Here is a 26,541-nt window from a genome sequence, read left to right as displayed (position 1 = left end):
TCTGAGACAAAAAAAAAAAAAAAAAAAAAAATTCAGAGTGTGGGGTGGCTGTTTTCCCTAATAAACTTTGGAGAATACTTGACTAAGTATTCTATAATGCAACTAAGATGCATTATAACTTTTAATAAATGTTTTAAATAGATGTTCATTTCTCTCCTACAGTGTGTCCCTTCATGCGCCAGTGATGTGTTTGCAGAGTAATAAGGCTGTATTAGTATCAAAATGTTAATTCTGCCTCTGGCTTCAGGACATCACTGTGAAGGCTAAACCAGATATTTAGAAATTTTGCTTTTAATAACAACAGCTCCCGTCACTGCGTGCCCAGGACCGGGCTGCGCTCACACGTTAGCTCCCAGGTCCACAGCTGCGGTGCAAAGCAGCCCTGCTTTCGTTTCCGATGTGCTTTACCCCAGAGAGATGAAATGATTTGCTAATTTCTCACAGAGCTCCCTGATGCCAGGGCCTCTTCTCTATTCTTGCTTTCCATTGCGTCACATCACCTCTTTCTATGGTCTGAGCTTTAAAGAACTTCAAAGAGGGGGAAACGGAGCAGATCAAGGAACTCATTTGGGGGGGGGTGGGGAGAGAAACGCTGAAGGATTCAGCAGTATTACTAGATAATAACTAAGCTTAACCCAACTTGGAATTTCCAAGTGGTCATGTGAGCCAAGTAAGCAGTTTTTAAAACTCTGGCTAGGAGTCCCCGTGATTTCAAACATTACAATCTCCTTCTCTTATTTGGAAAGAGCAGCCCCAGCTGCTCAGGAGGGACCCTAAACAACCTCGGGGGAATGCTGCCTGTCCAGAGAGGCCCGGGCATCCTACAAGGCTGGTTTCTGACAAGTAGGGGCCCCGAGGGCATCCCTGCCTCGCAGTGGGCTGGGCAGCGTGGACCTAGTTGGGAAGCCCCATCTGCAGAGACTCCTGGTTGTGTTTACCTTGCAGCTTAAATCGCCCAGAGGTTTGAGAGTGTGTTGGCCCGTGTCTTTCCTGGAATTGTTGTGTGTGATACAGTCAGGACACTTCTCTGGTCCCGAAGCCAGTGGGCAAAGAGCAGGACAGCACTGTTTATAAGACTTGTTTCCGAGAAGTCAGAGGCCACTTCGGGCAAATCAAAAACCGAAAGTGAAATCAGCTGGTGGTGACCTCAGCCGCACCAATAGGCCGAAGTTCAGAGAGCTGTTTACCCTGCGAGGTGCTGGTGCAGATGCAGGCAGATCCAGGCAGATCCAGGCTGGGCGCTGCCTGGTGTGGAGCCTGACACCTCCTGCTCGGGGGCCTGACCCGGGCCAGCCAGGGAGAAGGAGCAAACCGCACCTGAGCTCCGGCCCCTCCGGCCCAGGAGTGTCCCTGCGTCTCCTCTCGGTGAGTGCCCGCCCTCCCCGCAGCCGGCCTCTCCGTGCAGGATGAGTCTGTTTGTTTTCCCCCAGACCTTTCACACGCTGGTTGTGGGCACAGCGAAAGTATCGGCCGGCCGTCAGTGTCTGCGGCCTTCCTCCCCCGGCTGATTGCCCCCGAGCTCTCCGCTCTCCTTCCTCCCCCCAGCATCGCCCGGGGGGTCTCCGGCCTAGACCCTGGTGAGGGCAACGCCGGGGTCACTGGGTAGAAACTTGAGGATAACCGCGGGCAGCAGGGGCTTCTTGCACGAGGTCTGCACAGACGCCCGTGGCTGGTGAGGTGGACTGTTCGTAGACCCTAAAAATACAGCCTGTGGATTAAGGTGGACAACCTGTGTTCTTGGCTCGGAAAGGTCATCATAGGGTCTAAGAGAGTTTCGGTGCCTGTGTGATTGGATGCCATTCATTGCTCCTCACGCCTTGATGGAGATTCATGGTGGGATTTCAGACCTGTTGGTTGCACCTCTTCAAATGTTTTTGTTTTGTGTGTGTGTGTGTGTGTGTGTGTTTAAATATGGGCTCTTTCTCTAATAACATTCATTATCTTCTTCACCTGTGAGGTGAAAAAAATTCTTTGAAAAAGGGAAATGCCGAAGTGTGACCCCTTCTTTCCTCCCTCCCTCATGACGGGGCATTTTTAGCGTTGGCTCCTGAAGCCCCAGGCCGCTGAGCGGTGCACGGGGCTGCCTCCGCTCACTCTGCAGGCGCTCCCCCTTCTCACCGCTCTTCCCTGCTTACTCCCTCCTCTAACGCTGAGCTGCTTGCCTTATTGCTTCCCTTTGTCATGGATGTAACATAATTCTGGGCATATTTTTAATGCAGAGAGAACAACTGCCTATAATGCCACTATCCTGAGACACCTCGTTTTTCTAAAGGTTGCCTAGAGTTTCATCATCTTGAAACGTCATTTAGTTCCTAATGCTGTGATGAACATTCCTGGGGGAGCGGGGGGGGAGAATCATGGATTGCATTTCTGATTGTTGCTTAAGATAGACTGGTCAGTGGCATTATGTGCCAGAAGATGTGACTGTTTCTAGCACTTTTAATGCGTATTGCTTCCAGAAAGTTTGTGAGAATGCTGGTTTCACTGCATCGTGGGATCAAGTGTTTTTATCAGCTGTTTTGACGAAGCACATAGGTTATTTTCCCTGGCACATCTTTGACTACATTGCCTGCAGACTTTTTTATGTTAGCTAATGCAACACAGTGATTCCCAGTAAATACATATTTGCTCTTTGTCCCCGTTCCTGGCTCAGAGCTCCTAAAAGCTCTTGGGATTTCCTACGTGATCCTAAGATAAAAGTGTCTTATTTATCCAAAGCAAGCCCTTTCAAACCACATCTGAGTCTGTGAACGGGTGACTTCTGGAAAGTCCCAGGTTGCAAGGGAAAGCAAGCATGTGATTAGGGGCTGAGAGCTTTCAGCCCCACCCTGAACCCCGGGGAGGTGAGAGGCTGGGGATTGTGTAATGAAACCTTCATACTCCCTGCAGCACAGGGTTGCAGAGGTGCTGGGGGGGGTGCGTGCTACCTCTCCCCCCAACCCCCACCCCAAACCTTCCCTACGTGTCTCTTCCAAGGGCTGGTTCTGAGTTGTATCTTTTTATAATAAACCAGTATCCTCGTAACCTCCCAATTGTAACCAGTCAGTCCGAAGCACAGATGACAATCTAGACCTGAGGTTAGCATCTGAAGTGGAGAGTGGTCCTGGTGGAGCCCTTAACTGTGGGCTCTGATGCTATCTCCAGGGCGATGGCGTCAGCATTCAGTTACATTGTAGGGCAGCCAGAGAACTGCCTGGTGGAGGAACCCCGCCCCCCACCGGCTCCCCCTCCACACACACACACACACACACACACACACACACATTTGGTGAAGAGGACTAAAGGAGAAACAGTTGTTTACAGTGCTCTATTTTTTGCATTCCTTCTTTTGTCAAATATCTCAACTATCCCTTCATATTCCTGGTCTACTTTTTTATGAGGGTTGATCTTTTCTTTTCTCTGTCTGCATGAACATTTTATATAGCCGGTATATTAACCATTTCATTTTTTGTTGCAGATCGTTTTCATGTACATTTACTTGTTTTGTTTGTTAATCCTCACCAGAGGGAATTTTTCCCACTGGTTTTTAGAAAGAGTGGAAGGGAGGGAAAGAGAGAGAGGGAGAGGGAGGGGGAGGGGGAGGGGGAGGGGGAGGGGGAGGGGGAGGGGGAGGGAGAGAAGCATCGATGTGAGAGATACATTGATTGGTTGCCTCCTGAAGGTGCCCCTACAGGGGGCTGGCGATCAAACCCAGACCCCAGGCCTGTGCTCTTGACCAGGAATTCAACCTGAGACCCTTCAGTGCACGGGCCAATGCTCTAACCACCAGGCACCAGCCAGGGCGTGCTCACTGACATTTTTTTTTTTTATTTATGTCATTTTGTTGTATATTTTAAATAGTTAAATCTGTACAATTTTTCTTTGTGGTTTCAATTTGCTTTTAAGCTCAGAGCATTCTTTCTCACCCATAAATCAAATATATACACGCATCTAGATTTTTCTGTTTACTACATTTTAAAAAATATATATTCTATTGATTTTTTACAGAGATAAAGAGAGAGGGATAGAAAGCTAGAAACATTGATGAGAGAGAAACATTAATCAGCTGCCTCTTGCACACCCCCCTACTGGGGATGTGCCCGCAACCAAGGTACGTGCCCTTGACCGGAATGGAACCTGGGACCTTTCAGTCCACAGGCCGACGCTCTATCCACTGAGCCAAACCGGTTTTGGCTGTTTACTACATTTTACTATTGGATCCACGTGCAGTTTATTTGGGTGCTCGGAGTTAATGACATGAGGAGGTGAAATAGTTTCGTTTTCAGTCAACAAATGGCTTCCACGGTAATTAAAAAAAAAAAAAAAAACAGTCCTTCCACTAAATTATAACGCCATCTCCATCCTGTGCTACTTCGTGTGCCTGACTTTTCAGAGGCCGTCCGCTCTCTGCAGCTGTCCGGCCGGCCCTGCCATTCCGTGGTATTGAGCCCAACTTCCCCGCCAGGCATTCTAGCAATCTGCCCTGCTTGCCTCTGCGGCTAGCCTGCCGTAGGCCTCCAAGTGATATATCTTAAAGTTAATGAATCAGCATAACGAATATTTTGGAAGCTCCGTTTTCAAATCCACCGATAGCATGTTCCCATCAGCACCTGAGAGCTGGCCGGGCGTGGGCCCGGGCTCGCACTGCCTCCGCTCTCTCAGTCCTGCCTGTCGAACTAAAGCAGTTTAGTAACCAGTGTGCTCATTCCTTTAGTCAAAGCAAACTATCCATGTATTATAAAAGGACCATGCCAAAACCGGTTTGGCTCAATGGATAGAGTGTCGGCTTGGGGACTGAAGGGTCCCGGGTTCGATTCCGGTCAAGGGCATGTACCTTGATTGCGGGCACATCCCCAGTAGGGGGTGTGTGGGCACATCCCCAGTAGGGGGTGTGCAAGAGGCAGCTGATTGGTGACTCTCATCGATGTTTCTAACTCTCTCTCTCTCTCCCTTCCTCTCTGTACAAAATCAATAAAATAAAATTAAATAAATGGACCAGCCACTGGAAGAAATGCCTAGGGCCGAAACCGGTTTGGCTCAGTGGCAGAGCGTCGGTCTGTGGACTGAAGGGTCCCAGGTTCGATTCCGGTCAAGGGCGTGTACCTTGGTTGCGGGCGCATCCCCGGTGTGGGGTGTGCAAGAGGCAGCTGGTCGATGTTTCTCTCTCATCGATGTTTCTAGCTCTCTATCTCTCTCCCTTCCTCTCTGTAAAAAACCAATTAAAAAATAAATAAATAAAAACAGAAAAAAAGAAATGCCTAGGGAAAGTGTGGGGGAGGGGGAGGGAGGGAGCAGGCCACCCTCCCAGCACCTCCATGCGTTCCCCAGCTCAGCACCCCACAGGCAGTGGAGCCTCTTCCTGGGGGGTTAGAAACAGCCCCAGGAAGCGGCAGGACTGGTTTGGGAGGAGAGGGCTCTGTGGCCAGGGGACCTGTTTCCCCGGGGTCAGGTGAGTGAGCCGGTGCGGAGGGGAAGGGCTGTGTGGTGCCCGGAGTGAGGGCTCCGTGACAGGTGCTTCCCCCAAGTGCTGACCTAGATGGAGATCGTGACCGGCCCGGCCGCCGGGGTGGCCTCCGCGGTGTGTGTCCCAACAGATGAATTAACTCCATCAGCCACACCTGGGCCCCGGGAGGCTTCGGGGGTGACCCGCAGGGCCCGGCGCCTTGTCCGCGCGGGAGCGGGCTCTAACAGCGAGGTCCTGGCCAGAGGAGAAGGAAGCAGAGCCCCCGTGGGCAGCCGCCGGGGGACCAGGGAAACGGCCCTCCCTGAGTGCCCAGGGCGGCCCCGCAGCCTCCGCCCGCGCTGAGTTGCTCGGTGCTTGTTGAGAAGCCATTTCACACGCATCTGAAGCCCACAGGAAGAGCGACATCCTCTCGTGTGGGATGGAGGTGCAGCTCGTGAAAAGCAGCCTCCCTTCCTGCCCCCTCTCAAACATCTTTGCAAAAGTTAAGGTCAAGGTCTACCTGACTGTTACTCGTTGCCTTTGCCTCCGCTTTTCCTTGACTGAGAGGCACCGAGTGCACGGACAGGCCTTGGTCCTCCCAGCAAGGCCGGCGGCAGCAGGGTCCTGAAGAACCCCTGCATTCTCCTGGTGCCCCCCCCATCCCCCTCCAGCGTCAGTCTTGCTTCTTCCCTTTTCATCTGGGCCTGCGGTTTCAGCCCCACCCCCAGGGCCTGTTCCCATCTGCGGGGGCAGCAGGGGCTGAGGTAATGAGCACTTAGTCTGAGGACACAATCCAAACCTCCTTGGCTGCAAGGCCCTTGGGCATCTGGGCCCCACTCACCTGTCCCGTCTCCTCTCGTCCCTTTTTCTCAGTTGGGCTGCAGCCCCTGGTCTGCAGTCTGTTCCCCACCCCCCACCCCCTAACAGCATCTTTATCACAATTGCCCTCTCCTCCCAGAAGGCTCTCCCCTCCGCCCAGCCCACCAAGGCCTTTCACACCCTCAGGCCTTTCCCCTGACCCCTGATCCAGACTCGCCACTTCCTCCTGCCCTTCCTGTGTCTCTCCTCCACTTCATCCTGTTTACGACTTCCCAAAGATTTTCAGGAGTTACAATTATTTATTTATCTTTTTAAATATGTGTTTGAGGCCAACTGGCTTGGCTCAGTAGTTGAGCAATGACCTATGAACCAGGAGGTCACAGTTTGATTCCCAGTCAGGACACATGCCCGGGTTTCAGGCTCCATTTCCAGTGGGGAGCTTGCAGGATGCTGCCGGTCAATGTTCTCTCTCATCGTTGACCTCTCTCTCTCTCTCTCTCTCTCTCTCTCTCCCCCTTCCTCCCTTTCTTTCTCTCTCTCTCTCTACCTTTCTGTCTGAAATTAAATGTGTGTGTGTGTATTCTCTCTCTCTCTCTCTCTCTCTCTCTCTCTCTCTCTCTCTCTTTCTCTCTCTCTCTCTCTCTCTCTCCCTTCCTGTCTGAAAATAAATATGTGTGTGTGTGTGTGTGTGTGTGTGTGTGTGTTTTACATGTGTTTGGTGTTTTTCACCCCAGTGCGAGCACAAGCCCAGAGAGCAGGCCCCTGATTTTCCCTTGTGTTACTGGTTCCCTGGCCTGTGACCCAGGGAATCACCCAAAATGCACGGCTAACGGAGCAGGCAGGTGGGATGATGGGTGATCGGGAGAAGGGGGCCTGGGAGCCTCCGTCATGACCGCAGCAGAGGGGCAGGCGCAGGACCGAGGTCACGGCCCTGGCGTCCAGTGCTGTTTGCCTCCCACTCTGCTTTGGGTCCGTGAACCTTCGCCTCCTGTGAACTTGACTGTGGAGTCCCACCAATAAAACAAGTGAGGATGGGTTCCAAGGTACAAGCACTTTCTCATTTTTTTAAGGATTTTTTTTCCTCTTTCTAACTTCTTTTTTTGACCTTTGTTCCTAGCTGGACGATTTCTGGCAAAGGGCTAATAAATAACAAAGTAAGTTAATTTTAACGGAATTGTTGCAGCAGCCTGTTGTATGTGGAGGTGGTGGGACCCAGGCTTCCGTTATTGCAGTCACATGGTTGTATTTCTGCTGGTAATGCTGTTTTCATTTACGGGGAGAATTAAGTCGGTCAGATTAGAGAGCTGCTGGCAGGCCTGGCCTCCCACAATGCACTTGGGGGGACCCAGGATGCTGCCCCCCAAACGCCTTCGGGAAAACGCTGAGGCCCTGTTTTGAAACAGAATGCAGGCTCATACTTCCCCAAAGGAAATAAGACAAAATGTCTGCTTTTCCCCTTTTCCTTGTGTGGGAGCCACACCCAGACTATGAACACAAGTGCAGCCAGAGATAGGCCAGTGGCGGAGGAGGAGGAGGAGGAGGAGGAGGAGGAGGAGGAGGAGGTGGAAGAAGGAGTGACAGCTGCCTCTCCCCAGAAGGCTCCCTATCCCCAGCTTGCTTCTGTTAACACTTTCCTCCTGAGCTGAGCTGAGCTGAGCTTCCCTCTGCTCATGCTACATTTCCGAGCCTCCACCTCACCCTCACTCTTCCCTCCATTCCCTTTTCTCTCCTGGAGTCACGGCTTCGTCAGTGGAGTTAGAGCAGCCACAGGTGCCTTTTGTTCTAGGGACAAATGGACTCACCTGAGTCTCACAAAGCATGGAGGGAGGGGAGGGAGGAGTGGATGCTGGTGATATGCCCAAGGTCACAGGACCAGTGAGCGACAGGACAGCGATGGGAACCCAGATGGTTTGGCTCTGAGGTCCATGTCTTAACCGCCAGGTCCCTATGTGACAGCTGCCTTCCTGGGACTCACAGCTTCCTCCCTCCCTCCCTCCCTCCCTCCCTCCCTTCCTTCCTTCCTTCCTTCCTTCCTTCCTTCCTTCCTTCCTTCCTTCCTTCCTTCCTTTTTAATCCTTAGTCAAGGATGTTTAGAGAGAGGAAGAAAGAGTGAGAGGCATTGATTGGTTGCCTCCCATATCAGCCTACAGGGTATCAAACCCAAAACCTAGGTAAATGCCCAGACCTGGAGTCACACGGGCCAGGGCAAAAGATAGAATTTTGACAGATGGTGGATAATAGATCGATCGGTAGCCAGCCAACCATAGATACATAAAACTGAGTAACAGGCAAAATTCCTTGTCCTTATAGAGCTCCCATCCTACTGGGGGTGGGAGAGACAGCAAGGACAACGTTTAGACCGTTGATGTTGCAGTCAGCGCTGTGAAGGGCAGGAAAGGGGTGGGGGAGTGCAGGGCTTCGGAGGGGCTGGTGCAGGTTAAAAAGCCAACCGGGACGGCCTCGCTGAGACGGAACATGTGGGCAGAGACGCAAGAGAGGGAGGGAGGGAAATATACTGAATGGAAGAGCACTCCAGGCAGAGGGAATGGCAAGCACAAAAGCCCTGAGCTTGGCTCACATGTTTGGAAAATACGGAAGAAGGGGTTATGGCAGAAGCTGGGGGCGGGAAGGGGGGCGTGGAGAGCCAGAAGATGAGATGAGGTCAGAGGTGGCATGGCAGTAGCAGCACGAGGGGTCCCGTTCCTGCCAATGTTGCCCATGCGCAGAGGGCACCCTGGTAAGCCGAGTCACCATTGGCGGAAAGGCCCGGGACACACACACACCTGCCAGGTGGAGCATGCTGTTCTGGGGGAGGAACTCCCGTGTTCCGGGTGCCGTCCCCACCCATCGAGGGGGAACGCTGACGGGAGGGGACGTGTTCTAGGGGGACCCGCGTTCCTGTCTGCTGGGCACCCTGCGAGGCTTCCCTGAACTGTGAGAACGGAGTCGCCTGGCACTGCTGGGGGGCATGGGGCCTCTGGGCCACTGTGCGGGCATGCTCTGTGCGCTGGCCTCGGACACTGTCTGTGGCCAAGATGTGCAGGTGAGGAGCTAGGTACATGGTGAGAAACTGGAAGCTCTAAAGCAAGTCTGATTGCTCAATATCATCACCCATTCTGGCAGGAAGAATGGATGTTTTAAAAAACCACACAAAAAGCTTTCTTCTTCTTCTTCTTCTTCTTCTTCTTCTTCTTCTTCTTCTTCTTCTTCTTCTTCTTCTTAATTATTATTATTATTATTATTGTAGGGGGGTCCTTTTGTATAAGACAGAGTAGAGGAGAGGGGAGTTTACTAGGGGCCTCGAATATTGGCATAAGATGAAAAGATCATATTAAAGCCTTAGAGCAGTGACAAGTTAGAAATGACAAATGAGGGCATGATCGCCGTTTCATTAAGTTATGCAGTAGCCAGCGTATGCTCGTGGGGAGGTGGGTGGCAGAGACTGGCACTAGAAACCTGCTATGAAAAGGCAGACACAATGGGTCGTTTGTAAAGTTCATTTTGGTTCTGTGACTCGAGAGCAAGCGGCACTCGGACACTTTAAATAGATCAGCAAAGGTTATATTATAGCCTTCCTGCTCCCCAGCCCTGCCGAGTGCTCCTTCCAGCCCAGGAGCACCTCCGGGGCAGTTCCTACTCACCCTGCAAGCCGCTGCTCTCCGCCCGCTGGTGCCTGCACCCTGGCCTGGGCAGCCTGAGGCTGTGACGCAGCACGATGGACAGAGTTTAAAAAAAATATATATATATATTATTGGTTTCTTTACAGAAAGGAAGGGGGAGAGGTAGTCAGAAGCATTGATGAGAGAGAAACACCGATCAGCTGCCTCTTCCACACTCCTTACCTGGGGATATGCCCGCAACCAAGATACATGCACTTGACCGGAATCGAACCTGGGACCCTTGAGTCCGCAGGCCAATGCTCTATCCACTGAGCCAAACCGGTTAGGGCCAGAGGGGGTTTTCAGTGCCATTTCTGCCAGAATTGTAATCCTCCCTCGGACACAGCCTCATGAACGATGTCACTCTTTTCATATGAAACTGCCAAGAATAGGAAGTGAAGTGTGTGTCTCTTTGAGTCACCATCGCGTCAGCATGCACATTTTAGAAATGCTTAAATGAAAAACAACCTGCCTCAATGGAATAGTCTGAGAACCTTTGCCTTCTGCTTCCCAGTCTGGCACTCCCAAGTAACAATGGTCAAGTCTGAACACACTGGAGTCTAAATTTGTGTCTTGGTCCAGGGGCCCTGGTGCAGCAAAAGGGTTGTGCTTTATGGTGACAATTATGACAGCAAAGGGCTAACAGCCTTTATTTATAAAGGGGCTCATACAGACAGAGAAGCAAAAACCAAAACTCGAAATGATAAGAAAAAGACACACAAGGGAACTGAGAGCTCGTCACAAGAGAAAAATTATAAGCAGCCAGTAGACACTTGGAAAATGTAGAGCTTGACTCATGAAAGAGAACTGGTGACGATGCTGTCACTGTCTTTATCAAAGATGAAAAGACTGGAGAATGCCCAGCACTGGGCATGATGGGAGAATCAGCATTCTCTCAGCTGCTGGTGGAAGGTGTCCACGGAAGAAGTGTTCAAATCTGTGGAGAATTTTTATCATTTGAGCCAAAGTGACGACATATGCCAGAAAACAAGCTCTCAAATGCGCCAGAGCAGTGGTCGGCAAACTCATTGGTCAACAGAGCCAAATATCAGCAGCAAGACGCTTGACATTTCTTTGGAGAGCCAACTCTTTTAAACTTAAACTTCTTCTAACGCCACTTCTTCAAAACAGACTTCCCCAGGCCGTGGTATTTTGTGGAAGAGCCACACTCAAGGGGCCAAAGAGCCGCACGTGGCTCTCAAACCCGCAGTTTGCCGACCATGGCTCCAGAGAAAGTTTTGCTGTTTCTTTTATACATCAGAATCAAAGGAGGAGATGGGAAAAAAAGGTGCATGGAATCCATTGGAGGTAGATTAAGAAGGCAGGTGGGAGAGAACAAAGCAGGAAAATCTCTGGGTTTGGACAAAAGACAAAATGGGAGAAACACACATTTCTGTTCCGCTGCGGGCACAGGGCAGCTAATCGTTAACACTGACAGCACACAGGTGGTGTGCAAGGAGCGAGCTGACGAGGGGCGCTGTGGCCTGTGCTCGGTGGGGTCTGGGGAAGGGAGCCCCTTGGGCTTTGGACAGGGATGCCATCCTAGATGCTGAGAACAGAGGTCACCTGAGGTGAAGGCGGGCTTGCTGAGGAAGCCGTAGCCCTGGAAGTGGTTGGCCACATGACCGGCCGCGCTGAGAATGTGTGATCAGGCCATCCTGGGCGGCTGCTCGGGGTCACATGGCCTGTCAGGCCTGCCAGCAAACAGGCCAGGCCTTTAGGAGTTGGGCAGACCAGAACGAGGACAGCCTGAGAGAAATGCTGGATTAAGCAAAGCAAGGCTGGAAGCCCCAAGGAAGCAGGGCCTCACTGGAGAATTCCAAGTTCAAGGTCTGAGTCAGGCCTGACAGTGGAGAGCCCCAGGCGGCCGAGCTGGGACTCAACCCCTTACCCATGGAGGCACGAGAAGAATAAAGGTCACCTTCTCCACCAATCAGGGGCTTCTTAGTGCTTTTGTTTTGTTTTTGCTCTGTTGAAAACCTCTGAAAGTTCAGTGAGAGGAAAACAGGAAGTCGGAAACAAAGGGCTGGAGGACTCCCCTGTTACGCCCAGACTTCGTGATCCCCAAGGACCACCAGGGAGCCGAGTCCGATGCAATAAACAAAAAAGCCTGTTCCATGCTAGCATGGGCTCTGTCCCACTCACGCTGGCAGCATGGCGGAAGAGAGAGCGAATTTGCCCAGCCCAGGGGTTTTACTCCGGTCGGTGGTGATGTCACTGCCTCGGCTAACCCTGATTGGTTGGGTGAGGGCTAGGGTTCAGTTACAAAATGGAGGATAACTCCGCCCTGCCCCACAGTGGAGTCAGGAGTTTGTCCTCACCCCGCCCTCTCACCCCTAGGGTCCTTTTTCAAGGGAGCCTTGTTTTCAAGACTTAAGTTTAACAGAGACTTTTCTTTGGACCCACATGCAACGGGCTCAATGTCGGAGGAACAAGAAGGAGTATTTATAGCCAAAACTGGCTCAGTGGATAGAGTGTCAGCCTGGGGACTGATAGGTCCCTGGTTTGATTCCAGTCAAGGGCATGTACCTTGGTTACGGGCACGTCCCCAAATAGGGGCGTGCAAGAGGCAGCTGATGGATGTTTCTCTCTCATCAATGTTTCAAACTCTCTATCCCTCTCTCTTCCTCTCTATGAAAAATCAGTAATATATATATATAATTTTTTTTTTAAAGGAACATTTATACAAAGACAAGTCCCAGCCTGTTGGTCTCTGGACAAGGGAGGCAAGTCCAACCGTATTTCCTGCAGCGCCGTGATGGTTGTGAGGGGTTCCAGATCTAGAAACCTGTTTTTCCCCCCAAGTCTCTAACTTCACTGAACACACAGACAGAGGCTAAGCAGACATGTCAAATATGCAAACTATGTCCCTGCTGGGAATTTCTCCCAGGTGGGCCCTAAACTGGTTGAAAGTCCTGTTATCTCAGTCTGATCACGTGTGGACTAGACACACCATTTTCATTCCTGATAAATCTGTAGCAGGCATCATCGCTGCAGGAATCGCCCTACCCCTTCAAAGGGGCCTTCAGCTTCTCCGTTTCACTCACCCAGGCCTCCGGAGAGGGAGGATAGTGGCTGCAGGGGCAGCTCCCGGAGCTTCCTGGAGCCGGCCCCCACCCCCAGGGCCGAGCTCCCCCGCCCCCCTCGCAGGAGCTGCCAGGGCAGCAGACCATGGTCAGGGGGCGGCAGTGTGGAGTCAGTCCGCCCTGTGTGCTCAGGGGTAGGTTCCTGTCCTAACAGGCACCTGCCTCACCCCCAGGCACTATCCCTGGGTCTCTGTCCTGGGAGCCACGAATAAACCTCATTGTTCGCATGCACTCAGGTCTCTTGAATGGAACCCCTGTCAGACTGAATGTTTGTGTGTATCCTCTCCCCCCCCCCCCCCCCCTACATTTGTTGAAACCTAATCTCCAACATGATTTAGGAGGTGGGGCCTTAGTGAGATGATTAGGTCATCAGGGTGGGGCCCTCAGGATTGTTATAAAAAGGTCCCAGGGAGCTAGCTCCTCTGTTCTCACGGAGAGAACAGAGGTGTCATCTCTGAACCAGGAAGTGGGCTGCACCAGACTCGGAGTCCGCAGGCACCTTGAGCTTGGACATCCAGCCTCCAGAACCGTAAGGAATCAATCTCTGTTCTTTATAAGCCACCCGGTCTGTGGTATTCTGACAGCAGCCATAGGGACCTAGACGCCGCCTCTCCCTCTGCCTGTCCCACAACCTGCTCCTTTGGATACTCTTCTCCAGCTGCTCCCTTTCAGCTCTTGCAGAGCAGGCGTGGGTGTGGCCAGGACCCTCCTGTCCCCTCTAGCAGAGGGCCTGCTCCCTGAGGGTCCCTTCAGAAGTTCATCTCCAGGGCTGTCTCGGGCCTCTCCCCAGGGCCACCAATGGCCACTGCTCACTCCACTGCTGGTCGCCCCTCTGCGTTTTGGCCTTGTCATCCTGGCTGGCTGGCTTCCAGCACTGGTTTCTGGGCACTTCACTGTGTAAAGGGCGGTTTTGTCCCGTGTTGGAAAAATTATATAGTGTGCAGACTCGTAGATGCCAATTGGGGAAAAGTCCTACTGATTTAAAAACGTAGTGAGAGGATTTTTCAAAAATGGTGAGGCGGGTTAGGGCAAGTTTTCTGTAGGTCAGTTTGGCAATAACATCGCTGAAGAGGATGCTCCCCTTGACGCAGCAATCGCACTCTGACATGATTAGCACTTACCTTGACTATCGATTATTCTGGTGAAAAATGAAAACTATTTGCCCAATAATAGTGCAATGGGTAAATCTATGACGTGATTTATTTACTATGTTTTTGAAGAATATTAAACAGCTTTGAAAAATGTGCCTAATATCCAGTAAGAAAAGCATTATGCTTAATAGGGTGATTATTTACAAATACTGAATATTGGTAGATTAACAGTGGTTCTACCGTATGTGGTGGGGGGAAGGTTTTTATTTTAAAAATATATATTTTATTGATTTTTTTTACAGAGAGGGAGAGGGATAGAGTCAGAAACATCAGCTGCCTCCTGCACACTCCCCCGCTAATGGGTATGTGCTGGCAACCAAGGTACATGCCCTTGACCGGAATCGAACCTGGGACCCTTGAGTCCGCAGGCTGATGCTCTATCCACTGAACCAAACCCATTAGGGCAAGGTTGTGATAGGTCCTCCCTTCTTCCAGTTGGACAGATGTAAACCGTACCTGCAGCTCTGTCTGAACCACCACATTCCTGAGCTCTGTCTGAAGACACCAACCAGCACCTGCCAAATACCCTAAGCCCCCGATTCCTATCACTAGGTCCCTAATCACCAATCAGCGTGTGCTGAGTGCCCTAAGCCCGGCACCCTATCCTTAAAGGTGCTTGCACGCCCAGCGCTCGCTCTCTTCCGCCCCTCTCCGTGGAAGTGGAAGCAGCCGGCAGGGGTACTCTTCCCTCCAATAAAGCCTGTGTGTGTCCTGCCATCCGGATCTCCGGTCTACCTTCTCTATTTCATCTATCAGGTTGTTTTTTATATATTTTTCTTTTAAATACTTTTCAAGATTTAAAAAAGTAATCAACATATATTAGTATTGTCGGGAGTGGGGGATGGGGGGGTGGGGAGAACATTGTAGTGTTTCTAAAATGAGGTGGTTTCATCGCCAGGCAGCAGGGAGTCTTAGCCCGGCACACGCTCCCGGAGCGGGCAGGGACTCCGGTGGTGCTCAGCCTGCTCAGCCAGGAACGGCCGCGCCTGCCCCAGCCCCAGTTCTGAGTTCACTGGCTTGTGGCCGCGGATGGTCCCCCTTACAGCTCCCGTGTGGTCCTGAGGCGTCGCCAGGCCCCTCAGCGTCCGCCTCTTCCTTCCCAATAACGGCTTGTCTTCAGGGGCTTGTGCACAGGCTGCCTGCCTGCCGGAGGCGCTCAGGCTGCCGGGAGAGCCTGTCCTGGGGACAAGTTGCCTCACCTTCCTTGGAGGCGGCAGCACAGGAGAGGGTGGGGGTTTGCCGCAGGTTTTTATGGAATGTTCCTGACGGGAAGAAACTGGGAGGGAGGAAGGGAGCTGGACCCTCACCGATGTGGCTTCCCGCAGGTTCCCTGGAGGGCGGCCCTGCCCGGCTGCAGAGAAGATGAGCCTGCCCAGACCCGGGCGGGGCGGCCTGCCGCTGTTCCTGAGCATCCTGGGCCTCGCGACCACGGCCACCTTCCTGCTGTTCTACGCTCTCCTCTGGGAGGCGGGCGACCTCATCCACCTGCCCGACCTGAGGATCGGCTTCCACAACTTCTGCCTGTGGAACGAGAGCGCGGGCTGCCTGCAGTGCCACCGGTTCCCCGAGCTGGGGGCCCTGGGGCTGCCGCAGGGCGCCCTGGCCCTCGCCCGGCTCGGCGTGTACGGGGCCCTGGTCCTCGCCCTCTTCGTGCCGCTGCCGCTGCTGCTGGCCCGCTGCCGGGGCAGCGAGGGCGAGTGGCACCTGGCCGTGTGCTTCCTGGCGCTGGCCTCCGCGCTGCTGGCCGGCGGCCTGGGCCTCTTCCTCGCCTACGCCTGGAGGTGGGTCAAGCCCGCCCTGCTGGGGCCCGGATTCCTGGCTCTGGCTGCTGCGCAGGCCTTGCTCGTCCTCCTGCTGATGGCCACGGTCATGTTCCCCCAGAGGGCAGAAGATGCCAAGGGCAAGCTGGACAGCTGCTAGCCCGGACCGGAGGCTCCCGGGGCTGGCGGAAGGGGCCTCGGACAGGCGCCAGGGGGCTCCGGGCTGGTGTTTCCGCGGCCTCCCGGCTTCCTGGCTAATACTGCCCTCGGGCGTGAGCGGATGGGCCCCCCTGAGGCAGGGGCTCCGGCACGGGGGAGCCCGGGGCCGTGAGGGGGTCTGGGCCCTGGGCTTCTTTCTCAGTGTCGGCTTGTCTGTCCTTTGGGACCCGCTAGCAGTTCTCCTTGTCACAGGAACTCCTGCTTTTTAACTGATTTGAGCAAACTGCTCTCCCTTCCTTCCCGGGAGGGTGGCCAGAGAAAGCTTCCTGTCACTGGGCCAGTTTCCTAGGGTGTTTGTCCAAACATGGTGACAAACGGGGAACACTGAGAGCACCTCAGTGTCCCCGGGGCCCTGGTTAGCAAGCTTCCCTCTTCCCACCCTCCCAAAGGCACAGGGGAGATGTCAGAGGGAGTCCCTGAAGTTCCCCCTGAGCAAGGCTGCCGGGCCCCAAGCCGGACAGCAGGGAGGGAGTGGGCACGCCGTTCCTAACAGGGACCTGGGAGCAGAGCATGCCGAAACCTGGCGGGGGTGCCAGGGAGGGTGAACAGGACTGAATGGTGCCACAAACGCTGCGTCCCTTCACTGCTCAAGCTAGACTTAGCCCTGAAGGAAACGAGCACCACTGGTGCATGGGGAACTGTACTTTCCGCGCTGAATACTGAAAAGACTGTACAACGGCCGCCTGCCTGCCGAAAGCCACGCCGCCTGCAGAGGCGAGGCGGGCCCCGCCCTGACCTCCTGTCCTCGCGTCCACTTCGGGAGCCTTCCGAGTGGCCAGGGGCCAAGTGGAAGGAAGGGGGCAGCTCAGGGAGGGAGGCCTGTCTGGTGGGGAGGAGGGCTTGGACCGAAGGTGCCCCGGAGCGCTGAGCTCCCAGAGCAGAGCAATGGGGGCAGAATGGCTTCGGGCGATGAGGGCGGCTCGGGGAGTGGCCTGCCTGCCTGTGCGGGACACTTTACATTTGGCTTCCTCCGCTCGGGGAGAGGGGGCTGCCTACACGGGACAATGCTGGTGGACTTGGCGGCCATCCTTTTTTCTGTCTGAAAGGTATTAAACTGATTCCTCGGTGCCAATCAGTCTGACACTGCGACCTCATTTTCCCCAGAGCCCGGTCACTGAACACACAGACAGACGCCTGTGCTGGGGGAGACAGAAGTCCTAGAATTCCTCTCCTTTGGATCCCTCACTCCCCAAGGCCCAGTGTCATGTGCTTCTGGCTCTGAGCCCAGGGGCGTGGAGCTGGGCGCAGTCCCCGGGCAGAGTGTCCGTTATGGGTTATCCCGGGAACACGTCCCTCAGCTGAAGAATATCTCCCTGACGTACTTGAACGCGTCCTCATCCTCCTCGGGGCTGCAGGCGGGCTCCGAGCCTGCGGGCTCCTGGGGCGGCCCCGGGCCTGGGGGGCGGGCTGCTTCCCCGCTGTCCTCACCTTCACTCCTCTCGGGAGAGGGCGGCCCCTCCGAGCAGGTGGGGGGCGGCTCTGACACATCCGTTCCTGCCAGGGGCCGCTGCTCCGAGGCCCCTTCCCGTTTCCGGCTCTGGAGAAAGACCAGATGAAACACGTGTAAATTCATTTCCCTGCCGGGCCCGTGGCGGAGACCAGGCCCAGAAGCAGCGGCCAAGCCAGCGCGGACCAGGCTCTCGCATCAGTGGCCGCTCCACCTCCTGCCCCCACCCTTGCCCGCCCTCCGCTCCCAGAGCTCTGGGAGAATCCAAGACCAACTGGAGAGAAGGGGGCAGAGGCCTGAGGAACACCGAAGCAGGAAAGAAAAATAAATACATCGGAAAAAGTTGTCTGGGGAGGCAGGGTGACAGCGGAAAGAACACTGTCACTTACGGGCTATGCAACTTAGGGGAAGTCCCCGCACCTCAACTTCTTCATCGGTAAAATGGGAATAATAGTATCTTGAAATAACTATAGCCCCAGATTATGGCAAGGATTAAATGAGAGCGCGACATATAAAAATACCCAGTCATCTCTCTCTCAAAAATACCCGGTCAGCCCTAGCCGGTTGCTCAGTGGTCAGACCATCGGCCCACGGCCTGAAGGGTCTCGGATTTGAGTCAAGGGCATGTACTGAGGTGGCAGGCTCCATTCTGGCCCTGGTCAGGGCATGTCGAGGAGGCAACTATCGATGTTTCTCTGTTCCCCCTCCTCTTCCACTCTCTCTAAAATCAGTGTGTGTGTGTGGTTGGGGGGGGGGGGAGATATCCTCGAGAGAGGATTAACAAAACAATAAAAAATACTGGTCTATTATACAGAGCTACCCAACCCTAAGGAGGTATGATTATTACTTGCTTCAGGAAGACGGGGACCTCAGTGCTGTCCTGCCAGGCCTGCAGAGCCAGGGGACATAGTGTTCTCCTCCAGAGAACAATAGCAGGTCAAGACCGCCTGTCCCCGCTGCATTCACCCAGCACAGTCACCCACACAGGGCCGCTCTCCCTGCCCGGCCACCCCTCCCCAGGCAGCCAGCCCCAAACGCGTGGCTGTGCACAGCTCACGGCGGGCAGCGTGGCCCGAGAGATTCATGAGACACGGGGCAAGCGGGAGAAGGGTAGACACGTGAGAGGGCTCCCTGAGGCTGACGGAGAATTACTGACACGGACCAAGGGCCCAGTGTGGTTTGTGGTCAAAAGAGCAACAGCAGCCAACTGGTGTGGCTCAGCTGGCCGAGCATCATCCCATGCGCTGAAAGGCTGCCGGTTGATTCCCCGTGGGGGGACATGCCCGGGTTTCCGGCTCGACCCCCAATAAGGGGCGTACAGGAGGCAGCCGGTTAATGTTTCTCTCTCATCAATGTTTCTCTCTCTCTCCCCCTCTTCCCTCCTCTCTCTGAAATAAAAACGTGTTTTTAAAAAAAGGCCACAGCTGACTTTACCTCAATCAGGACCCCCAGGGCAACGTCGACAAGCTCGGCTTCACTCATGCAGTACACAGTCTTCACGGCGGGGAGTCTGAAAGAAAGGCGCCGGCTGAGAGGGGGCAGGCAGGCAGGCAGGCGGCTCTCCCGTCTCCGGGAAGCAGAGCTCCATCCGGGGCCTTCCGCCGGGATGAGAGCACCAGCTTCCTCAGGGCATCAACCGGCTTCCTCATTCTTGGGACCAGTGACTAGCGTGGGGGGTGGGAGGAGTTGTCCTTGGAGGCAACAGTGGGGGCTTCCCAACTCTGCCAGCTCCCCCAGGGATTTAGAAATAAGGCTTGATGGCTACTCCCGAGAGCCAAACGGACACACGCATGCCTGTGGGCAGGTCAAATGGACCCCCCAGGCCAAACCCACCTGACACCTAACTGAATGCGTGGACACAGGACGGAAAGGCTGTGCCAGGCAGAGAGGGAGGCTGGTCAGGTAAGAAACCTCGTAAGAGGAAGAGCAGGAGGCAGCACTGAGCACCCCGTACCGGTACGGAGAGCTCAGGGACATCTCCTCAGGACTAGCTCATCCACCTGCTCACCCACGGCCTCTGGTCCAGGCTGACGCGGGGGCTCACTGCTCCTGTCCCAGGAGATCGGCCCACAGGAGGACTGATGGCCTGGCCCACTCAGCTTGCCCACTTGATGGCCACACTTATTGTTGCAAATGAAGCGGGGGGGCATTTTAGACCCCCGGTGTTTGACAGCTTGGCTGATGTGTGCAACCCCGAGAAGCTGGGGTGGATGGGGGGGAAGTGGGGGTCACTATTTGAGAGTTGCAGGTTCACCAAGAGGCAGCGGCGTCTGCCTGGGTGAGCACAGCTCACTCAGCCTCCTGCACGCGGCCCGTGCGCCTCCTGAGAGCTGAAGAGACGGACTGAAGCGCGCGCCCGCCCGCCCGCCCGCCCGCCCGCCCGCCTCACGGCTCTGCCACGCCCGGATGGCCCTGGCTCGAGGGTGTCCCACCTGGCTGCAGCCGCCGGCACCGCTGCCTTCCTCCTCTTCGGGGTCTTCATCGGGGGCATTCTCTCCTCGGGCCCCTGGGCTGTCATCCAGGAGGGAAGGACCCTCTTTTTATCCCCAGAATGGGAGGCTGCCATCTCCCTCGGCGCTGACGAAGGTCAGGGCCCTCGCCTCCTGGCCTGCTTTTCTGACCCGGGACAGCAAATCCCACTTTCTCCTCGCACCAGGAGCTGTAGGTCTGCTTGTCCTTGAATGGGAGTCAAGCTTTGATTCCTACAAAGAACAGAGCCCAGTGAATTCTAATGTGCTCACAGGTGGCCCGGCTGGGGAGCAGGGCCCCAGACTCAGGCTGCTCACAGGGCAGCCAGGGAGGTGTGGCGGGGCAGCCCCAGACCCCACACCAGCGGGCCCAACAGCAATGCCTCCTGCTGAGCCTCTGACTGTGAAGAGGGATGAACACCCTCCGGGGAGAAAGGCGAAAGAAGGTGCCGTCCTGCTGGCCACCCTAGGAACTCACGGTGCCCAGGGTGCCCCGTCTATCCTACCCCGAAAGTGTCTCCCAGTGATCTCTCTGGGCTTCTCACTCCCTCTCTCTTGGTGTGCTTACAAGAAACCCTGAGGCCATTTGATTCACAATAAGGTTGCGCTGGCCAGCAACCCCTCCCTCAATCCAGAGCTGCTTCTGACCATTTAGGGCTCAGGGGCAACAGTGCCCGCTTCGGAAGTGAGGTCCAGAAGGGCCCACCAGCCCCAGCTAACTTGGCCTCCGCTGCCTCCCCAGTGGATTCCACCTCGGGCCCAAGTCTCCTCCCACCCCGCACCCTCCCCCACCCCGTGACCCACCCGAAGGCTCAGGAGCCTGCCTTCCCCGGAGCAGCCAGCAGGAGCTTCTCCTTCTGCTGGGAAGCTGCTCTTCCCCCTGAGGGCAGCTCCCCCTCCGGACCGTGGGGACCGCCCTGGAGGGACCGCAGCCCAGAGGAGGAGGTTCCTCTCCGAAGCAGGCCAGATCGTTTCCTGCTCGTCTAGAAGGCTGGTCACCACGTCAGAAAAGCAATAGCCGGACATCATCCTAACCGGCCCGGGGGCAGCCCTCTGCCAGGGGCTCGCTTCTGTCTAGTCAGCGGTCATCAGTCACTCCCGCCCCAGCACTGCTGGCCGCCAGTCCGCGCAGAGCCGCTGATCGGCCCGAGGCAGAGACCAGAAGCCCGTTTCACAGGCGGGGAACCGAGGCCCAGCAAGTTCCACAAAGTCACACAAATCTTGGAAGCTGCAGCCGAGTCCTGCAGGCTCCGGACCCCAAGCACAGAGGCCGCGCTCGCGAGGGGAAAGGCGGGCTGCGCAGCGAGCAGAGGAGCCGCACCCGCTCCAGCCCGCCTCGCTCCCGGGGACCCCGTCCCCGCCCCGTCCTCCCGCCCCCGCCCCGCTCCCGGGGACCCGCTTGGCAGGCGGATTAGGTGGTCGTGGGGTCCAGCCTTGGCCCGCACGCACCTCCCGTCTCAGCCTCCCGGCGCCCGCACGCTCTCCGCACTTCCGGTTCCTGGCCGCGAGCGCGGAAGCCCAGGCGCGCCCCCTGCAGGCAGCTCGCGGTGTCAGCGCCCCCGGCCGGCGGATGCAGGAAGCCGGCCCGCTGTCCGGGGTCCTGACAGTCCCCCCTTGACAAACTCTGCTGAACTCCTCTCCACTAGGCCCTGACCTTTGGGCTTCTGTGTTCATCTCCACATTGTCCAGTTTTAGCAAGAATCCTGCTAGGTTCGTTTGGCCAGAGGCCCCTACCCTCGATATTTGATCACCCTAAAAGCTGATGAGGTTCCTGATCCTCCATTACCAGGTGATGTTTGATCACCGGGATTGCCTTGGGCAAGAATCCTGTTAGGTCAGTGCAGGTGGTTTAGACAGAATCCACCTTTTCCTCCTCCTAGTAATTTTCCATCCATTGACCCCCAAACCTGCTCCTTGGCTATAAATTCCCACTTTTCTCTATGGCATTGGGAGTTGGGCCCAATCTCTCCCCCACTACAAAACCCCACTGTAGTACCCCCCTTGAATAGTTTGCCTTACTGTCCCTTAATAAGTGTTGTAATCTTTTTTGTTTGTTTGTTTGTTTGTTTAACAGAATGTTTCAAGTCCTCAAATGTGGCTCCATTTGAGTTTTGCTGGCTGGTCTTTGTTAAAGTGTGGATTCCCAAGCCCCCAGAATGAGACATTAGTGGGGAGGGAGGGAAATGTGATTTACCACCAATCAGCTAAGCTAGATATATCGATATAAAAGGCTATCTGACAGGTAGCTATGACACATATTGACCACCAGGGGGCAGACGCTCAACACAGGAGCTATCAAGACACGCACTGGCCATTTAAAAATAAATGGTACCACCGAAACCAGTTTGGCTCGGTGGGTGGAGTGTCGGCCTGCAGACTGAGGGGTCCCGGGTTCGATTCCAGTCAGGCGCATGTACATTGGTTGCAGGCACATCCCCAGTAGGGGGTGTGCAGGAGGCAGCTGATCGATGTTTCTTTCTCATCGATGTTTCTAGCTCTCTATCCCTCTCACTTCCTCTCTGTAATAAATAAATAAATAAATTAATTAATTAATTAATTAATTAATTAATTAATTAAAAATAAATGGTACCATGGAGCTGGCGCCAACAAACTAACACTCAGCTTACCCCAAGTGAAACACAGGCCCTGCCACCACCCCAGAGCGACACCCCACCAAATCACAGCTGACACTGCCAAGACCCCATGACGCAAAATGCGGCCCCCAGCCCGGAAACGGTCAGTGGATGCCAGATAATGACACGTAGCAACAGGCGGATTCCTCTCCCTAGGGACTAGCCTCCTTGGAGTTTCTTCAACCCAGGAACACGACTTGCTTTATAGCCAGGTGCAAACATTTTACAATTTAACCAAATGTTTGTGATGCTTTTTCCAATGCCTCATCTCATTTGATTCTCACAGGTAGATAGAGTCTCAAGAGAATCCTATTTTCTTTTCATTAGCAAGACACAAACAGATATTAAAATATTTCTTCTAATTAATTTCCTTTCAATGTGCATGAATCAATGCACTGGGACACTAGTAATAGAATAATACTCTCCATATACTAGAGAGGCACGATAGGGGAGCTTGAGCCAAAGTTTGGAGACCGGACTCTTGGAGCTAGGAGCATACCTCTCCACCTGTGCTATTTCTCCAAAGCACTTTCACCTCTCTCCTGAATGTTCATTTCAATCTCAGGGAAGTAGGCTGGGAACATTTAAATCAATCAAGGCTTAAAGAGATAAATCAGGTCACAGGAACCACCTGTGGAGCATTGGTTAAACCTGGGCTCCACCTCCCACCTTTGGAGAGCATCCCACAGGGGCAGGGACTGCTTTTCCAGTTTCTATGAAGGTTCGAGAACCACTGACCTCTCCCCTCTTCTGTTCTCACACGCTGTGAGCCAGGACAAACCCAACTCTAATTGGTGGAGGAGACGCCTTGTTTTGTTTTGCTATTAGTAGAACTACTCCTTTCATATTTATCTCCTTACAACCTCTTCCCACAGCCAGCTGAAAAACGAGGTCTGAGGAGCAGGAAGCCTGTGTGTCTGCACAAAAAGCTTCCTGTTTGAAAGGTGAGAAGCCCAGGCAGGGAGAAACCTGAGCTGTGGGATTTGGATGCATTGGAGTCAATTCCTGCAGAGGTTTGAATGCCATGCTCAGGGAGCCTAAGGCCTGGCAGCAGGAGCACACAGGTCCCAGAACATGAGGAAAATGCACCTGGAGGCACTCACCAGTCAGGCCCCACACCTGCGTCAGGCATGCAGCCTCGGGGGGCGGGGGAACCGAGGCTGGACTAGCTTGATGGTTGCCTTCTAGCTGCCTTCGCCCAAGATAATGGAAGAGTCTCGCTGGGGTCTTGGGTAGATGCTGAGCAGGTATTATGAAGGGAAGGTAAATCTACTTTTGAATCCTGGAGGGGAGTGGGTGGGACAAGGAGCACCACCAGGATGAGACCATCAGGCTAGTAAGCACTTGGGATGCAGTGACGCCAGGGAGAGACAGGCCAGGAGGGGGCAGGGTTGTCCGCAGCACACAATACTGCATTACTAATTTCTACAGGTCAGAGGTTGGCGGTGTTGGGGTCTGTTGTTAGGAAAGGTTGTTTGGTTCTGTGTGGTGGAACCCTCTGCCATCCCTCCTGGTGGGGCCTCGGCCACATCTAGCGATGAGCCAAGCTCAAAGCAAAGAGGAAGGTGGGTGACCAGCCCACAGAAAGGAAATGAGAGAAGAGACAACTTTTAAGGGCCCCTTGTTTCTCCAAAATCCTCAAATGTTTCAGCAAGCTGTGGAGTCCGTATTGAGAAGGGAGAATGGGTAAGACAGAAAAAAACGTTTGAAGAAAAGTTAAACAATGCACTCTCTCACTCAAATGAAACGTGGCTTTTTAAATGACCTAAAGCAAGCATGTCAAACTCAAAGGCTAACATGGAGCAAATAAATAAGGCATGCGGCCTGTGGGCCTCGAGTTTGACATGCTCGACCTAAATCATCACTGGAGGAGATAAAGTTGCTGTTTCGATGCAGAAAATGGAAAAAATTACACATGAAAAAAATTTTGGTTTTCTTCATTTGAAGGAAGGATTACCAGGGTAGAAATCAATAAAAATGTGTAACTACTTATTACCAAATCTCTGGTGTTTTCCTCAGAATTGACAAAATATTTATCTCCTTAAAACCTCTTCTCACAGCCAGCTGAAAAGTGAGGTCTGAGGAGCAGGAAGCCTGTGTGTCTTTGAAAAAATTCTGAGAAAACACCAGACTTCGTAATAAGTAGTTACACATCCTGTAAGGGGATAGGAGAGAGGAGGAGGTGTGAGCGGACGCCGTTCACAGATACCTCCCTGCTTTCCCCCAAACTCCCAGCAGAAGGAAGCCAAGGCTTTCATACCCATTTACTCATGGCTTTTCAAAAGCAGGAAACTGGACATACCCCTACTCCAGACCAGTGCCCCATGACTGGGCTGGAGCCCACAGAGGCCCTACGTGCCCACTCCCAGCAGCTTGGCAGCTAGCCACCGCGAGGCTGATCAGCTGACCGGGCCTCCCTGCCTCAGACAGAAATGGAAGAGGGGGGAGGGAGCCCTTCTCTCGTTCTTCCTCCCCCTGTGAGAACACTGGTCTATTCGAGGCCCCACCCCAGCCAGGGAGCAGAAGGCAGGACACAGGCAGGGCTGTGGGCACAGGGGGGACGAACTTGGCCAACTCGATCCAGTCCTTTCGCCAGTCGCCAGCAGAGGGCTGGCTCCAGTCAACCTCAAGCATGTGAAGCTGACTGAGAGGACCCGGGACAGGTGCTGGGAAAGGCCGCCACCAGGTGGAGGGCAGTCGGGAGCAAAGCCGTCCACAGAAGCTTCTGTAACAGAAGCACCACTGCTCAGAGAGACAGGAATGCTGAGGCTCCCGTCTGTGACCCAGAGAAACAGGAGCAGCACAAACCTGAGCCAGTGGAACAGAGGAGAGGGCATCCTCCTACCGCAAAGCAGCAAGCAAACATCGCAGGGGCTCAGCCCCACGCCGTGAGGGTGAGGCAGGGCCGGGTGGAGGCCTGTGGCAGTAAGGGTGAATGGAGCGCCCCGCTGCACTCACACGCTCCCAAACGGACACCAGGTAACCACAAGAGCATTCTTTTTTTTTAAAAAAAAGAAGAAACTGAGCAAACGTATACAAAATACTGTCATCTCTCCTGGGCCAGCAGGGCCGCCATCACAGTGCTTCACCTGCAGTGTTCGGAACGCCTGAGCTGTCCGCCGTGTGGGCGCTCCTGGCACCGCCCGGCAAGCCGGCCTCCGGGCACCGCGCCACTCCTCCGGCGGCTCCTGGTCCGGTCCCCGGGCTCACAGCGTCCGAGCCCCCAAGCAGCCTTTCCCTGAAGATGCCCCGCCCGCCCGGGCAGGGGGCGGAAATGGAGCGCCCGCCCTCCTGCTTCCTGCCTCCCCGCCCCGGGGGTGACGGCTTCCGGGGGAGTTCTGGGGCAGGTGCCCTCAGGCTTTGTGGGCCAGGAGGGTGGTCAGCTTGATCTTGCCATCCATGGAGGCGGTGAGGCAGGTGCCGCAGTCCATCGCTGTGCTCCAGTCCACCGTGACCACGGGCGCTCGGTGGCCACCCAGGCTCAGGCAGCTCTCCAGAACCTTCTCGTCCCCGCCCAGCTGGAAGGGGACAGGAGAGGAGGAGGTGTGAGCGGATGCCGGAGGCCGTTCACAAATACATCAAGTTCTCCACCAGCCACCTCGAGCCCGGGGCTGCCACCCCAACCTCGGGATGTGCCAGGCACACACACGCGCAGTGCCCTGCACCGCCGGGCCGCTGTCACCCAGCATCATCCCTGCTCCCAGACATTATATCATGCATCTGCTTCTTTGTTCCAGGTCTGCCCCCCAGGGGTCCCAGCCGCAGGAGGGCCGGTGGAGTACCCGGATGGAGCTGGCACCAGCAGGCCCTCATCAGTGTACAAGCACGGCTCCCCTCTACCCCACAGCACCCGCCAGGACTCGTGCAGGTGTGAGGA

The 26,541-nt window shown here is 54.6% G+C and overlaps 3 protein-coding genes across 7 annotated transcripts in view; 1 reads left to right on the top strand and 2 right to left on the bottom strand.

Moving 5' to 3' along the window:
* The first annotated feature begins 704 nt into the window (after positions 1-704).
* TMEM140 (transmembrane protein 140) lies at positions 705-17,188 on the top strand. Of its 2 annotated transcripts, none has more exons than XM_084896607.1 (2): positions 705-1,365; positions 15,463-17,188. In XM_084896607.1, exon 2 carries the CDS (start codon positions 15,500-15,502, stop codon positions 16,055-16,057), a length of 558 nt encoding a protein of 185 aa, XP_084752733.1. In that variant the 5' UTR covers positions 705-1,365; positions 15,463-15,499; the 3' UTR covers positions 16,058-17,188. The 2 variants fall into 2 exon arrangements, with proteins under 2 accessions (XP_084752733.1, XP_084752732.1); XM_084896606.1 differs by lacking the exon at positions 705-1,365 and adding an exon at positions 13,399-13,515.
* Positions 17,166-21,546, bottom strand: CYREN (cell cycle regulator of NHEJ). Of its 2 annotated transcripts, none has more exons than XM_084896609.1 (4): positions 21,481-21,546; positions 19,996-20,265; positions 18,998-19,073; positions 17,166-17,653 (listed from the first exon to the last, which is right to left on the bottom strand). In XM_084896609.1, exons 2-4 carry the CDS (start codon positions 20,127-20,129, stop codon positions 17,411-17,413), a joined length of 453 nt encoding a protein of 150 aa, XP_084752735.1. In that variant the 5' UTR covers positions 20,130-20,265; positions 21,481-21,546; the 3' UTR covers positions 17,166-17,410. The 2 variants fall into 2 exon arrangements, with proteins under 2 accessions (XP_084752735.1, XP_084752736.1); XM_084896610.1 differs by having other exon boundaries at positions 20,836-21,488.
* Positions 21,547-25,644: 4,098 nt separating this feature from the next.
* Positions 25,645-26,541, bottom strand: part of WDR91 (WD repeat domain 91) — a 28,642-nt gene continuing 27,745 nt past the window's right edge. For all 3 annotated transcript variants that reach the window (XM_084896576.1, XM_084896577.1, XM_084896578.1), the window contains one exon: positions 25,645-26,182. In XM_084896576.1, coding sequence (XP_084752702.1) covers positions 26,018-26,182 — 165 coding nt within the window. In that variant the 3' untranslated portion in view covers positions 25,645-26,017. The remainder of the gene's footprint in view (positions 26,183-26,541) is intronic.

Source organism: Pipistrellus hanaki (assembly GCF_964339955.1).
Source record: "Pipistrellus hanaki genome assembly, chromosome: 10".
NCBI classification, from domain to species: domain Eukaryota; kingdom Metazoa; phylum Chordata; class Mammalia; order Chiroptera; family Vespertilionidae; genus Pipistrellus; species Pipistrellus hanaki.
Note: the sequence above shows the minus strand (reverse complement) of the source record. Positions and strands in the feature narration are given on the sequence as shown.